This window comes from Pan troglodytes, chromosome 1 (genome assembly GCF_028858775.2).
Source record: "Pan troglodytes isolate AG18354 chromosome 1, NHGRI_mPanTro3-v2.0_pri, whole genome shotgun sequence".
NCBI classification, from domain to species: Eukaryota; Metazoa; Chordata; class Mammalia; order Primates; family Hominidae; genus Pan; species Pan troglodytes.
In genome coordinates this window covers 214,152,466-214,168,762 of record NC_072398.2, presented here as the reverse complement: position 1 = coordinate 214,168,762, position 16,297 = coordinate 214,152,466, and the positions used below count along the sequence as shown (strand labels likewise).

At 47.4% G+C, this 16,297-nt stretch overlaps 1 protein-coding gene across 1 annotated transcript in view; it reads right to left on the bottom strand.

Annotated features, from left to right (window-relative positions):
* SDHB (succinate dehydrogenase complex iron sulfur subunit B) overlaps positions 1-7,670 on the bottom strand; it is a 35,819-nt gene extending 28,149 nt beyond the window's left edge. Inside the window, exon 1 of the mRNA XM_001155516.6 lies at positions 7,398-7,670. Within this exon, the coding sequence (XP_001155516.1) occupies positions 7,398-7,469 (72 nt within the window). The 5' untranslated portion in view covers positions 7,470-7,670. The remainder of the gene's footprint in view (positions 1-7,397) is intronic.
* Positions 7,671-16,297: the final 8,627 nt, after the last annotated feature.

The window sequence follows — 16,297 nt, the reverse complement described above, 5'->3', positions numbered from 1 at the left end:
CAGGCATGCGCTACCAGGCCCGGCTAATTTTGTATTTTTAGTAGAGATGTGGTTTGTCTATGTTGGTCAGGGTAGTCTCAAACTCCCAACCTCAGGTGATCTGCCTGCCTTGGCCTCCCAAACTGCTAGGATTACCGGCGTGAGACACTGTGCCTGGCCAACCTTTTTATTTTTTAATAATTATAGATTCATATGCATTTATAGGAAATAATACTGACGCCAGGTGCAGTGGCTCACACCTGTATCCCAGTACTTTGGGAGGCCAAGACAGATGAATCACTTGAGGTCAGGAGTTCAAGACCAGCCTGGCCAACATGGTGAAACTCCCTCTCTACTAAAGATACAAAAATTAGCCCGGTGTGGTGGCACATGTCTGTAATCCCAGCTACTCGGGAGGCGGAGGCAGGAGAATCGCTTGACCCTGGGAGACGGAGATTGCAGTGAGCCAAGATTGCACCACTGCACTCCAGCCTGGGCGACAGAGTGAGACGCTGTTTCAAAGAAACAAAACAAAACAAAAAGAAGAAAATAATACTGAGACTCCACATACTCTTCTCACCTGTAATCCCAGCACTTTGGGAGGCTGAGGTTGGGAAATCACCTGAGGTCAGGGATTCAAGACCAGCCCAGCCAACATGGTGAAACCCCGTCCCTACTAAAAATACAAAAAAACGAATTAGCCGGGTGTGGTGGCGTGTGCCTGTAATCCCAGCTACTAGGGAGGCTGAGGCAGAAGAATCACTTGAACTTGGGAGGTAAAGGTTGCAGTGAGCTAAGACTGTGCCACTGTATACCACCCTGGGTGACAAAGTGAAACTCAAACTAAAAAAAAAGAGAGAGTTTTGCTCTGTCACTGATTGTGCAGTGGCATGATCACAGCTCACTGCAGCCTCAACCTTCTGGACTCAAGCGATCCTCCCATCTCAGCTTCCCCAGTAGCTAGGACTACAGGCATGCGCCACCCTGCCCAGTTAGTTTTTTTACATTTATTTTTGTAGAGATAGGGGTCTCACTGTGTTACCTAGGCTGGTCTTGAACTCCTGGCCCCAAGTGATCCTCTGCCTGGCCCTCCCGAAGAGTTGGGATATAGGCATGAGCCACCATGCCAGGGCCCACATACTCTTTACCCAGTCTCCCCAACAGGAACATCTTGCAAACTGTAGCACATCAGCACAACCAGAATACTGACAGTGCTAGTCAAGATAGGGGACATTCCCATAAGCACAGGATCACTAACATTGCCCTTTTATAGCCCTGTCCACTTCCTCCCACCCTCCCTCCCCTGTACTCCGTAAGCCCTAGCAATCACTAATCTGTTCTCTACTTCTCAAATTCGGTCATTTCAAGAATGTTATATCAATATAATCATCTGGTATGTAGCCTTTTGGAATTGGCTTTTTTCATTCAGCCGAATTCTCCGGAGATTCATCCAAGTTGCTGTGTACAGCAATAGCTTTTTTCTTGTTATAGCTGAGTAGCACTCCAAGGTATGATGTACCACAATTTGCTTAACCATGTAACTACTGAGGGACATTGGGGGTGTTCTAATTTTTGGTGACATGAATAAAGCTAAGATGAACATTTGTGGACAAATCTCTGTGTGAACGTTACATCTTCATTTCTCAGGATAAACACCCAGGTGTGTAATTGTTGGGCTGTATGGTAGCTACAAGTTTAGTTTTTTTTAAGCAACTGACAAAACTATTTTCCAGAGTGGGTGGCTGCTGTGCCTGAGGCAGATAGTAGGGTAAGTGGGACAATATGCCTTTTAAAAAATGGGGCTACCTCAAGTTTTTACTTCTAATTTGGACACTTTTATTTTTCATTTATTTTTTAAAATATTTACTTATTTATTTATTTTGAGATGGGGTCTCACTCTTGTCCCCCAGGCTGGAGTACAATGGCGCGATCTCGGCTCACTGCAACCTCCACCTCCCGGCTTCAAGTGATTCTTCTGCCTCAGCCTCCTGAGTAGCTGGGACTACAGGTGCCTGCCAACACGCCGAGCTAATTTTTATATTTTTAGTAGAGACGGGGTTTCACCATGTTGGCCAGGCTGGTCTTGAACTCCTGACCTCAGGTGATCTGCCCGCCTTGGCCTCCCAAAGTGCTGGGATTATAGGTGCAGGCCACCGTGCCCGGCCTTTATTTTTTATTTTTATAGACACATGGTCTAACTTTATTGCCCAGGCTGGAGATCATGGCTCACTGCAGCCTCGAACTCCTGGGCTCAGGCGATCATCCTGACTCAGCCTCCCAAGTAGCTGGGACTATAGGTGCACACCATCATGTCCAGCTAATTTTTGTAGAGACAGGGTCTTGCCATGTTGGCTAAGCTGGTATGGAATTTTTGGGCTTAAGCAATCCTCCCATCTCAGCCCCCCAAAGTGTTGGGATTACAGGTGTGAGCCACTGTGCCTGGCCCTAACTTGGACTTTTTTTTTTCTTTTTTGGAGAGTCTCATTCTGTTGCTCAGGCTGGAGTGCAGTGGCGTGATCTTGGATCACTGCAACCTCCACCCCCCGGACTCATGCAATTCTCCTGTCTCAGCCACCCGGGTAGCTGGGATTACAGGCATGTGCCATCAAGTCCAGCTAATTTTTGTATTTTTAGTACAGACAAGGTTTTGCCATTTGGCCAGGCTGGTCTCAAACTCCTGGCCTCAAGTGATCCACCTGCCTCGGCGTTCCAAAGTGTTGGGATTATAGGCGCGAGCAACCGTGCCCGGCCCCTAACCGGGCTTTAAACAGAATCTGGGACTGGAGTATAATCCCCTAGTTCTTTTTTTTTTTTTTTTTTTGTGAGACAGTCTCACTCTGTCACCCAGGCTGGAGTGGAGTGGCGAGATCTCTCTGCCTCCTGGGTTCAAGCAATTCTCCTGCCTCAGCCTCCCAAGTAGCTGGGATTACAGGCGCGTGTCACATGCCCGGCTAACTTTTTTGTATTTTTAGTAGGGATGGGGTTTCACCGTTTTAGCCAAGATGGTCTTGAACTCCTGATGTCGTGATCCACCTGCCTCAGCCTCCCAAAGTGCTGGATTACATATAGGTGTGAGCCACTGTGCCAGGCATAACCCCCTAGTTCTAAAGCCTGATTTAGTATTGTCAGTGGGCAACAGGCATTAGGCTCTATCAAGCTGGGTATCAGAACCACAAGGCCTGTGGGATGACTGTGGTTACCTGCAATGAGGTTTTCCCTTCAACATTTCTTTATAACATTTAAATATCTGTTTCATATCCACTCTACACGGATAATTGATCACGTATTATCTTTCCAAAAGAGACTAAGTTTGTATTAGAGCTAATTTAAATTTTTAAAAAGTCTTATCATATGAATGATGTGAAATAAGAGCAATGCCAGGATGTACTACACTGAATATCTAAGTCGATATATCCCAACATCAGTTTTGGAGTGCCCCAAAATGTCATTATTTTTTTTTCAGTACAACTAATTTAAATTTGTTTTGTGTCAAAAATATATATATATATATATATATATATATATTTTTTTTTTTTTTTTGAGACGGAGTCTCGCTCTGTCGCCCAGGCTGGAGTGCAGTGGCGCGATCTCGGCTCACTGCAAGCTCCGCCTCCCGGGTTCACGCCATTCTCCTGCCTCAGCCTCCCGAGTAGCTGGGACTACAGGCGCCCGCTACCACGCCCGGCTAATTTTTTGTATTTTTAGTAGAGACGGGGTTTCACCGTGTTAGCCAGGATGGTCTCGATCTCCTGACCTCGTGATCCGCCCGCCTCGGCCTCCCAAAGTGCTGGGATTACAGGCGTGAGCCACCGCGCCCGGCCGTCAAAAATATATTTTATAGGCCAGGCGTGGTGGCTCATGCCTGTAATCCCAGTACTTTGGGAGGCCGAGGCAGGTGGATTACCTGAGGTCAGGAGTTCGAGATCAGCCTGGCCAACACGGTGAAACCCCGTCTCTACTAAAAATACAAAAAAATTAGACAGGCACGATGGCGGGCACCTGTAATCTCAGCTACTTGGGAGGCTGAGGAAGGAGAATTGCTTGAATCCGGGAGGCGGAGGGTACGGTGAGCCAAGATTGCACCACTGCACTCCATCCTGGGCAACAACGTGAGCGTGACTCTGTCTCAAAAAAAAAAAAAAAATGTATTTCATACAATATTTGGTGGGGCAAAGGGGGTTTACCAGAATGAAAGAAGATTCTGAAATCAAAATCACCAGAGGTGGTCATGGTTCTGAAAGTGATAGAGCTTTGCTCATCTTGAGGTCTGTACAAAGAGTTAATTCTCAGGATTATGTTATCTGTGTTCCACCAAAAAATTCGCTGAATACATATATCTAAAAATTTGCCAGATTTCATTCATCGAACCTTTATAATGTGTCACACACGGTGCCAAATAATCTCTAATCTTTATAACATCTCTATGAAAAATGTTTTGTTGTTCCCAGTTAAAAGATGAGGATAGGATCATATAGCAACACAGGTCACTTGATTCAAAAATCCAACCTTTTAGCCATTATAACCAGTAGTGAAAATGCAAACATAAAACGGAACAGTGCAAAAAGATAATTCCATTTCACAATGAGATCCAAGGAACAAAAGAAGTTGTTGCTCTAATCATACAATGAGACTATATGATTTTTTTCCCCTTGTTACCTGCCCAGCAATTTATACTACAAATCCAAAAGGAAAGAGGGCCCCTTGAAAGCATTTTTACGTTAAAGACTAATGAGTATTCAAGGCAGAAAGTACATTCCTAGGAAATCTTGGATAGTATGAATTTCATAGTTTATAATTTAAGCAAGGTAAGCAACAACTGAACTGAGAAGGGTGAATTCTGAATGGTGCTGAAGGCTGGTTGTTGTTCCTCCAGTAAAGTGTCCTTAGGGTGCAGGCTTGGAGTTGGATGGAGTGGATAAAGATTTGGAGGCCAGAGAAGAAGGTGGGGAAATAGAGAGGAGGAAGGCAAAAAGGACTGTATGAAGATAAGCCTGAGTAAAATACAAGGCGCAGGCTTGCTGAAAAGTGTGATTGGTGATGCTTGAAATCCAAGCTCTATCACTTACAAGCTGTGTATTCTTCTGCAAATTATTAGCTTTTCGGATTCTATTTCTTCCTTTGTAAAGGGTGGGTAGTATTAATATCTGCCTCATAAGATAACCGGGGGGAGGGGGGGTCAAGTTTCTAGCATAGCCCAGAAAATAATTTTTGCTCTACAAGATTGGCAACCTTATCAGTCTTTGTATTATTCTGATTTGTAAATAGGTATCCTAGCCCTGCCAGCCTAAGGAACAAGATGCACATTTTTAAAAATTTTTTTTTTTTTTTGAGACTGAGTTTCGCTCTTGTCGCCCAGGATGGAGTGCAATTGTGCGATTTCAGCTCACTGCACCCTCCACCTCCCAGGTTCAAGCAATTCTCCTGCCTCAGCCTCCTGTGTAGCTAGGATTATAGGCGCCCACCACCACGCCCAGCTAATTTTTGTATTTTTTATTTTTTTAGTAGAGACGGGGTTTCACCATGTTGGCCGGGCTGGTCTTGAACTCCTGACCTCAGGTGATCCACCCACCTTGGCCTCCCAAAGTGCTGGAATTACAGGCATGAGCCACTGCACCTGGCAAGATACACACTTTTAAGTAGGTAGTTCTTGTCCTAAAGGAGTTCATAGTCCAGATGAAGAAATAAGGCAACACAAACAATAGTTAATATATTACGGTCAAATACTTACAGGCAGAATTGTGGTTCAGTGGTCAGACTATATGCATAAAAAGAATTCAGAACCTGAACCTGAATGTTACCCACAGGTAACACACCAAGCTCATTACTGAATTCTTTTGAGGTGGCTTTTGTGGGTGTAAATGTACATTCCCACAAGGAAGGGGAGGCCTTGGGGCTCTTCTATTTTCTGTTGCCCTCAGGAGGCCTTGCAAAGACCTTGCCTGGAATTACAAAAATGACCTATGAAATTAGCCTTTTCTACAATGCATTCTTAGAAGAGGGGCTTGGAACTCTCTCGTTAGTGGGGCTCTCACAATTTAATTGTTTGCTCAGCAACTATAAAAGGAACAGGTAAACAAACTCATTATCAATCATCAATTTAATACTCAGAGGATGTCAGCTTGAGGCTCTGGTAGGCTGTCTTCTTCCTCTATCTCCCCTTTTCAGAAAGGCTGATGCAGACAGAGTGGATCCAAGTTCACACACAGCATGCTGGATAGAACCAGGATTGGAACATGGGCAATATGTACTGTGTTATGCAGCCATAGCAGGTACTTAAGATGAAAGATGTCCTCATTTAAGTGCAAGAGAGGAAGAGGAACTAAAATTTCTTGGACACCAACCATGTCCCAAGATCTATGCTAAGGAGTTTTTCTGGTACCATGTTAAAAAACTGCCTCAGGTCTGCTTCTTGGGAATGTGATATTTTGAGCAAGCCCAAAATTTTCTTTCTGGGGGCCTCAAGTTTTCAAAGCTCCAAAAAGGAGGGTAAGGATTCTTGCTTGCCCACCTTAAAGGGGTTGTTGAGAATCCCAGAAGAGGAACAGACTTAGAAAGGATTTGCAAATCCTTAGTCCCTTATGTATACAAAAGCAATTTCCCTTCCCCTTCTAAATGTTCCCACTTAGAAGGCAGGTCAGAAATGTGTTGTTTCTTGGCCATACAAGGGGCGTGGGAAAATCTGTTACTGCACACGGCATAGTAATAAACAAGAACAGCGCCAAGCCCTCTACCTGTCATTCCATGTCAACTCTATGAGGTCCGTATTATTACATGACCTTTAGAGTCAGAAACACTGAGAGGATACTAGTGAAACTGTGGCGACACTGCTTTAAGGAACCCAGTCTTTCCTGCAACCCCCACCACCCACCTCCGGGATCCTTCGAGGTAGGGGGCTGGGTGCATTTCCCTCCATCTCTCCCTTCCCCTGCCCTGTCCCCAACAATTCACATGTCCTTTCCTCACCCATCCCGGTCCTCAACCTCGCACCCTCGAGGAGTTACCTCGCTTCCCAATTCCCATTCTTCACACCCCGCAGGTCTCCCTCTTCTACAGAGGCGATAGTTTGGTGGCAGAAAAAGGGCTTGGAACTCCAATGTCTGGATTCAAATTCTGGTTCCAGCAGTCATTCGCTTGCCATGTGACCTTGAGCAATTCAAGTCCCCTTTCTGAACGTCCCCCCTCGCCCCCTTAGCTGTAAAAAATTGCCCGTGCCCTAACTCACAAGCTGCTGCGAGGCGCAGAAAGATAACTTGACAGGGATGCTCGAAGCCAAACCAAAGCACTGCACCAGGGGGAGGAGGTCCTCCATCTCCCTGAGGCCTTGCCCTGTGCTTCCTCAGTCTCTCCGCAGCCCCATCAGCTCCAGGCAGTCTCTGTGGCTTTCCTGACTTTTCCCTCTCTGAGGCTCCAGGACTCACCTGCAGGCAGGCTCCGCCAAGGGTTGTGGCCGGTAACCGGCGCCTCAAGGAGAGTGCGACCACCGCCGCCATCTTGGCTCCTGACGTCAGCCCCACCCCTTAACCCCGAGGTCGCTCTCCGCCGGTGTCCCGTCGAACATCGCGGCGCCCAGCCTACATCCACTGAGGACCCGCTAGCCGCGTAGGAGCAACCAAGTGGGAGGCGGCTTCCGGTTTCCCGGGTGGGAGGAGGGAAGGCGGGGCAAGCACAGCGAGCGTGCGCAATAGCGCAGTAGCGGCGCATGCCCATTTAGCTTCCCCCGTGACCTTCTCAGAAAGGGGAGGAGTCTGAGAGGCAGGGCGACTTTCAGGGGGTGGGGCTAAGGCTTAGATGGGGCGGAGCCATCCTATCCGGGTCCCTGCCCCGATTTCAACCTCTTTATTCCTGGAATTTTTGTTTGTTTGTTTGAGATGGAGTCTCGCACTGTCTCCCGGGCTGGAGTGCAATGGCGCGATCTTGGCTCACTGCAACCTTCGCCTCCCGGGTTCACGCGATTCTCCTGCCTCAGCCTCCCGAGTAGCTGGGATTACAGGCGCACACCATCACACCCGGCTAATTTTTTGTATTTTTAGTAGAGACGGGGTTTCACCATCTTGGCCAGACTGGTCTTGAACTCCTGACCTCGTGATCGGCCCACCTTGGCCTCCCAAAGTGCTGGGATTACAGGCATGAGCCACTGCGCCCGGCCAATTTTTTTTTTTTTTTTTTTTTTCAGACAGGGTCTCACTCTGTTGCCCAGGCCGGTGTGCAGTCTTGGCTCACTGCAGCCTCGACTTCCCAGGCTCAAGCGATCCTCCCACCTCAGTCTCCAGAGTAGCTGGGACTACAGGCGTGTGAGCCACCATACCCGGGTAGTTTTTTTTTTTTGAGATGGAGTCTCGCTCTGTCTCCCGGGCTGGAGTGCAGTGGCGCGATCTCGGCTCACTGCAACCTCCGCCTCCCGGGTTCAAGCAATTCCCTGCCTCAGCCTCCCGAGTAGCTGGGATTATAGGCGTCCGCCATCATGCCCGGCTAATTTTTTTGTGTTTTTAGTAGAGATGGGGTTTCACCATCTTGGCCAGGCTGGTCTTGAACTCCTGACCTCGTGAGCCACCCACCTCGGCCTCCCAAAGTACTGGAATTACAGGCATGAGCCACCGCGCCCGGCCACCCGGATAATTTTTTTAAAAAATTATTTGTAGAGATGGAGTCTGGCTATGTTGCCCAGGCTGGTCTCGAACTCCTGGGCTCAAGCAATCATCCTGCTCCGACTTCCCAAAGTGTTGGGATTACAGGCGTGAGCCACCACACCTGGCCTTCCTAAGAATTTGTCAGTCTTATTATTCATCTCTGACGCTTACTGGCTTGAGTCAGCCGTTTCTGTCGCATACCGTGCAGCTTGCCTGAGGCTGCGCAGGTTTCCGCACTGAGAGTCCCAAACAAACTGGGCAGTTGGTGAATGAGCTGAGGTGATTTCAAGGTTGGCTGGCAAAGGTGCCATTCTTTTGTTCGTTCATTCATTCATTCATAAATACGAATGGAGTGGCTACTATGTGGCAGGCACCAAGCTCTGGGATGCTGCAGGGAATGAGCAAGCCAGGTGGTCACTGCTCATTGAATTTACTCTCTAGTGGTGGAGACGGCAAGTGAGCAGACAGCTAGACACTGTGAGCTCTGTTCTGTACGAGAGGGTGTGCCCAGAGAAGGACACCCAGTCCTTGGTGGCTTTGTTAGCCATTTAATATAAGAAACCATTTCTACTCTGTGCCAAACATTATGTTCCATTATGCCACTTAATCCCCACAGCAGTTCTGTGAAGAAAGTTTTTTGGTTTTGTTTTTTACTGAGTTTCCATTTTAGTCATCTCAGCTTCTTTTTCCAGCCCCCTCCATGGATCTGCTCAGAGCTGGCCCCACTCTTGGGACTTACCTTGGGCAGGAGTGGCCTGGAGCCTCCAAGGCACCTGCCTCTTCAGTCACCCCAGGCGTTTGTGTAGATTGTTAACCTTGCAGGTCCCGGGGTTTCGTAGGAGTGATTTTTTTTCCCCTTTCTGCCTGCTTGTTTTTGACACGTGAAGGGCGCCTTTCTATAGTCTTTGGTTTCCGCTCTCACAGCTGATGTGGATGCTACTGGAGACATTGAGATGGCCAGGTGAATTGGCTGGATGGGCTGTTTCTGGAGTCCTTGACTGGAACCCCGCTATACCGCCAGTGTGGCCTCATTAAAGGGGGTGTGTAGTGAGGCCTGAACCTCTAGGTCTAACCTGGAATCTTCTCTTCAAGGCCATGTGACCTTGGATAAGCCCCTCCCCATCTTTGACCTATAGTTTCCTTGCCTGAACCATTAGGGCGTTGGGCCCTCTGATTTAAGATTCTGTGATTCACGTGGCTGTCTTGTGGATAACTGGTAACAATGCTGAGGTCACCTTGACTTTCACTGGCGCTGACCCAGGACTGGAACAGGGCCCCTCTGGTCTGCCCCATGGGGCCTCTTGGGTCACCCAAACTGGCTGAGATATGGGAAGACTGCCGCTCTGTCTCTAACTCCTCCTAACTGAATTGTCGTCTGAGCTGAAGAAAGCTCTTCCTGAAAGGAATGTATTTCTAGAGAATTGGTCCTCTTAGCATTTTCAGGGTTCTTTCATCTCAAAGGCAGATGCCACCCCTAGATAAGCAACTACCCTTTCAGTTTGCCCAGGTCACCTTGGAAAAAGCAGTCTGAGGCCAGCATAAGTGAGACCTTGATTTATGGAGGGGCTGTTGGTGCCAATGGGCCCACATGCCCTGCAGTCACATCATTCCTGGGCTTTGTGGGGATTTGGGGAGCTCAAAGTTATGGAGGAATAAATTCCTGGGCGGCTGTACCTCCGCCCTGGACTTTGGGATGCCAGAAAGTCACAGCTGCAGAAGGACTTAGAAATTTTCATGGCCTGATCCTGACATATTTTCCCAAGATGTCCTCATGATAAGAGCCTAGGTTTTTTTGGTTTATTTCCATTCGTCTAGAGAGTGACATATTGCTTTTCACCAGACAGTCTGCTAGACACTATGTTTATACTGAACTTTATCACTTACAAAGGTGTTTACATAAACAGTCTCATCTAGTCCTCATAACCACACTTTTGGGTTGGAAAAGCTGCTCCTGTTTTCCAGACTCTCTCAGTCTTTGGACAGCAGGAAAACTGAGCAGCCTTAGGTGAGCATTTTGCTTTAGGAGGTCTTTCTCCCCTAAGGGCTGGAAATCATGTCCAGAATTGAAAATTAAAACCAGCTGGGCAAAGTGGCTCATACCTGTAATCCCAGCACTTTGGGAGGCTGAGGTGGGAGGATCGATCCCTTGAGCCCAGGAGTTCGAGACCAGCCTGGGCAACATGGTGAGACCCCGTCTCTACAAAAAAATTTAAAATCAGCCAAGCATGGTGGTGCAAACCTGTAGTCCCAGCTACTTGGGAGGCTGAAGTGGGAGGATTGCTTGAGTGCAGGAGGTCGAGGCTGCAGTGAGCTGTGATCACACCACTGCAACTCCAGCCCGGGCAACAGAGCAAGAACCTGTCTCAAAAAAATGAAAATAACAAAATAAAAAAGCATTATGTTGTATCAACTGTCATTTGTACAATCAATTGTAGTCTGGTGTCTTGTAATTTAGGGCAACCTGGATGATTTCTGCCAGCCAGAGGGTGAAGGAGGGTTGGATTTAGGAGGAAATATCAGATGTTGCCTGGGAGATTCATTTGCCTCTGGGAAAAACCCACAGCAACAGATTGCTGTGGCGGAGCTCTGGGGCCTTCTCATCTAAAATTTAGGATTTTTTTTTTTTCTTTTGAGATGGAGCCTCGCTCTGTTGCCCAGTCTGGAGAGCAGTGGCACGATCTCGGCTCACTGCAAGCTCTTCCTCCCGGGTTCACGCCATTCTCCTGCCTTAGCCTCCCGAGTAGCTGGGACTACAGGCACCTGTCACCACGCACGGCTAATTTTTTGTATTTTGTTTAGTAGAGATGGGGTTTCATGTATTAGCCAGGACAGTCTCGATCTCCTGACCTCGTGATCCACCCACCTCGGACTCCCAAAGTGCTGAGATTACAGGCATGAGCCACTGCGCCCAGCCAAAATTTAGGATTTTATTTGCCTTTGGCCAGTGGGCTTCGTCCTTTCCATCTCCCTGGTTGTCTCCTGAGCATCTCCATCTGGGCGTCCCAATGGTCCTTTAAACCCAACCTATCCCAAACGGTACATCTCACCTGAGGAGTTTATACTTGTCTTATTAGCACCACCATCTACCGGATATCCAAGCCAGAAACTCGATGTCATCTTGATTCTTCTCCCCACCCCACGTCCAATCAACCGTCAACTCCCACCTTAGCTCCAAGGCTCCCTGTAGGGGTGGGTTGCCCCTACACACCTGTGGGTGTTTCTCGTAAGGTGGAACGAGAGACTTAGGAAATAAAAAGACACAGAGACAAAGTATAGAGAAAGAAATAAGGGGACCCGGGGAACCAGCGTTCAGCATATGGAGGATCCCCTATGGAGGATCCCGCCAGCCTCTGAGTTCCCTTAGTATTTATTGATCATCTGTGGGTGTTTCTCGAAGAGGGGGATGTGTCAGGGTCACAAGACAATTGTGGGGAGAGGGTCAGCAGACAAACACGTGAAGAAAGGTCTTTGCATCATAGACAATGTAAAGGATTAAGTGCTGTGCTTTTACATATGCATACACATAAACATCTCAATGCTTTACAAAGCAGTATTGCTGCCCGCAGGTCCCACCTCCGGCCCTAAGGCGGTTTTTCCCTATCTCAGTAGATGGAGCATACAATCGGGTTTTATACCGAGACATTCCATTGCCCAGGGACAGGCAGGAGACAGATGCCTTCCTCTTGTCTCAACTGCAAGAGGCATTCCTTCCTCTTTTACTAATCCTCCTCAGCACAGACCCTTTACGGGTGTCGGGCTGGGGGACGGTCAGGTCTTTCCCTTCCCACGAGGCCATATTTCAGACTATCACATGGGGAGAAATCTTGGACAATACCTGGCTTTCCTAGGCAGAGGTCCCTGCGGCCTTCCGCAGTTTTTGTGTCCCTGGGTACTTGAGATTAGGGAGTGGTGATGACTCTTAAGGAGCATGCTGCCTTCAAGCATCTGTTTAACAAAGCACATCTTGCACCGCCCTTAATCCATTTAACTCTGAGTTGACACAGCACATGTTTCAGAGAGCACGGGGTTGGGGGTAAGGTTATAGGTTAACAGAATCTCAAGGCAGAAGAATTTTTCTTAGTACAGAACAAAATGGAGTCTCCTATGTCTACTTCTTTCTACACAGACACAGTAACAATCTGATCTCTCTTGCTTTTCCCTACAGCTCCCCTGCTCCCCCGTGGGCCCTTCCAGTTGCTTCTGTCCCTGTAATACAGCCTGCTCTATTCCCCGCCTCATTTCACACCTCCATGCCGTTGTGTATGTCCGTGTCTTGGATCTGGAGTGTCCTTTCCTCCTCCTTCATGTGGTTGACTTGTCATCATTGAAGATTCAGCTCCAACTTTTCCCTCCCTTAGGAAGTCCCTCCTTGACTGTCCCTATCAAAATATCCTCTGCATATGCCATCCATGCATGCAACACCTGTTTTAACAATGACCCGTGAATATGTCTGCCTCCCCAGACTATGGGCAATTTGAGGGCTTGACCCACTTAACTCTATTTGATTTTCTTCATATAACTTATTGCTATCTGCAAGTTTGTTTTTAATTCTTTTTTTTTTTTTTGAAACAGAGTCTTGCTCTGTCACCCAGGTTTAAGTGCTGTGGCATGATCATGGCTCACTGCAGCCTCGCACTCCAGTGCTTAAGTGATCCTCCCACCTCAGCCTCCCTAGTAGCTGGGACCACAGGCATGCACCACCATGCCCAGCTACTTTTAAAAAAAAATTTGTAGGCTGGGCTCAGTGGCTTGTGCCTGTAATCCCAGCACTTTGGGAGGCCGAGGTAGGTGGATCACTTGAGGGCAGGAGTTCGAGACCAGCCTGGCCAACATGGTGAATCCGTCTCTACTAAAAATACAAAAATTAGCCGGGTGTGGTGGTGGGAGCCTGTAATCCCAGCTACTCGGGAGGCTGAGGCAAGAGAATTGATTGAATGTAGGGGGCTGAGGTTGCAATGAGCTGAGATCGTGCCACTGCACTCCAGCCTGGGCGACAGAGCAAGGCTCTGTCTGAAAAAAAAAAAAAAAGTTTTTTTTTTTTTTTTTTGTAGAGACGGAGTCTCCCTATGTTACCCAGACTGGTCTTGAATTCCTGGGCTCAAGCAATCCTCCTGCCTCCCAAAGTGCTGGGATTACAGGACTGTGCATCTGCGCCTGGGCTGTTTTTAATTCTTTATGAACGTATTTATTGTCAGAGCCTCCCATGACCGATGTCAAGGACTCCCAGAATTGGAATAGACGGAATTGGCAAATCAAAACGTCAACCAGCCAGCAGCACAGATCCTTTCTAGCCCCCACCCCAGTCCCATCTATGATTTTTCTCAGAGAAGCCTTGTCCCTTATGCTAGGGCACTCGGTGGTCATCTGTACTAAGGTTCATGGGGATATTGGGGTGACTAATGATGGTAACTGCCACATTTGGAGGACGTACTGTGTACCAGGTCCTATGCAGAACACTTTGGGTACATGTCCTCTCTGTAATCATTTCAGCAACGGCACAAAGTAGGGATTACTATTCTTCATTTACAGTTGATGCAACTGAGCCTCAGAGAGTGTCAACAACTCACCGCAGGTCACCCAGCAAGTAGGTCAGCCTCTTCTGTTAGGTAGATGGGCTGGGCTGCAGGCATGCGCCTAAGGCTCGTGGGAACATGGTGGTTGCAGCCACTCTGGTCCACCCGCAGAGGGTGCTGCTGCCTCACAGAACTAACCAGGGCTCCCTACCGGACCTTGCCAACCTGCCCTTAGAAAGGCCTTATCTAAACTCTCTTCCCTCATCCCATGCAAACCCCACCATATAATTAGACTTCTCAAAATATTCTCTTCGAGTGGGATGGGGACAATCATAGGCTACAGGCTTCTCCAATTTCAAGAGCAGCCTCTATGGAACTCCCGGAGCAAAAAAGTCATGAGCCACTCCCACTCCAGATGGGGCTGCGTTTCACACAGCTGAAGTCAGCTCAGCTGCTGGGACTTAGCAAGTGGTCCAAGGCCTTCTGGGGACTGTCATGCTGCTGGCCCTATAGCAGCACACACACACACATACATTTGGAGCTCACCCACCCTGCTAACTTTTGCCTCATTCCCAGATGCCTGCCATCACCAGCATACTCTCAAATGAGCAGTTAGTTTGTTCCTCTGGATGTGTGTGGGTGAGCACTTTGCAAACACGGTATAATGCCATGATCAAACGCCCTTTCCAGCCGACTCTGGATTTTGAGCACTGTTTTCTATCAGAGACACAGCCATGCAAATGAAATGCAAATACGAATAGTGGGTAAATATTCATGCGTAGCGGCGAGATGTCAGCCGACTGGAAACAAAAGTCAGAGAGCTGCAGAACGTTAAAGGCAATTTGACCTCTTAGGGAGGCTGGTAGGTAGAATGGTTAAGTGTGCAGGCCTTTAGGGGTCTGAAACCCTGTTATATCAGCCATTTGCTCTGTGATCTTGAGCAAGTTGCTTAACCTCTTTGTGCATTCATTTCCTATTGTGTAAGACGGTGAAAAAGAAACAGTCGCCTTGCAGGGAGGAGAATTAAATGAGTTAGTGTCTATAGGGAGCCATCAATCTTAAATTGGTAGTGGAGAGCCCAGCTGGGGAAAGGAAAGAGGTAAAAGATAACTGTGCCTTATTAGGGGAAATAGATTATGCTTATCAGAATGGGAAGACTTCAGCATACATGCAATGTCAAGGATTTCAGGCAGCTCTAAAAAATTATTTTAGAATACTGTACATATGTAATTAAATTCTCACTATGTAAAAATTTCAAGCAATATAGATAAAGCTTAAATCCCCTCAGTCACACTTCCTTTCCCAGGGGTGATTGCTATTGTCAGTTTCATGGGATTGCTTCCAGATTTTTTTCTTTGTATGTATTTACATATGTATGTTTCTACAGAAATCCATGGCTTTGCTTGCTGTTATTTTTCTATTTTATTTTATTTTATTTTTAGATGGAGTCTTGCTCTGTCTCCAGGCTGGAGTGCAGTGGTGCAATCTTGGCTCACTGCAACCTCCACCTCCTGGTTCAAGTGATTCCCCTGCCTCAGCCTCCTGAGTAGCTGGAATTACAGGTGTGTGCCACCACACCTGGCTAATTTTTGTATTTTTAGTAGAGACGGGGTTTCACCATGTTGGCCAGGCTGGTCTCGAACTGCTGACCTTGTGATCTGCTGACCTTGTGATCTGCCTGCCTCGGCCTCCCAAAATGCTGGGATTAGAGGTGTGAGACACTGTACCCGGCCATTTTTATTTTTAGAAAATACAAACGATAACATACATGTTCTGCAAGCTGCCATTTTTTCATCAAGTGCTGTGTCTTGGAGGTCTTTCCATGTTAGTATGCATAGATCCGTTTCATCATATATGCTGCAGAATATTTAAAAGCAGGGCTGTACCATGGTTTGCTTATTCCTCAGGCAATTTCTTAAAAATGTTTTCCCTATGAGTTTAATATCAGTGAAGAAATATGTTACTGTCAGCTTCCTAAAATACAGGATTGATCATGTGACCGCAGTGACCTCAAACCTTCAGACGGTTTCCAGGGCACCAACCCTAGTGTTTCCAGCATTACTGCAATCTATATTTTAGCTACTCACTATAATCACAATTTCCCAGACGTATTACACACCTGGACCTCTTTGTGTCTCTACTCAGCTTGGCAACCCCTCCTCCCCTCTTTGCCTAATC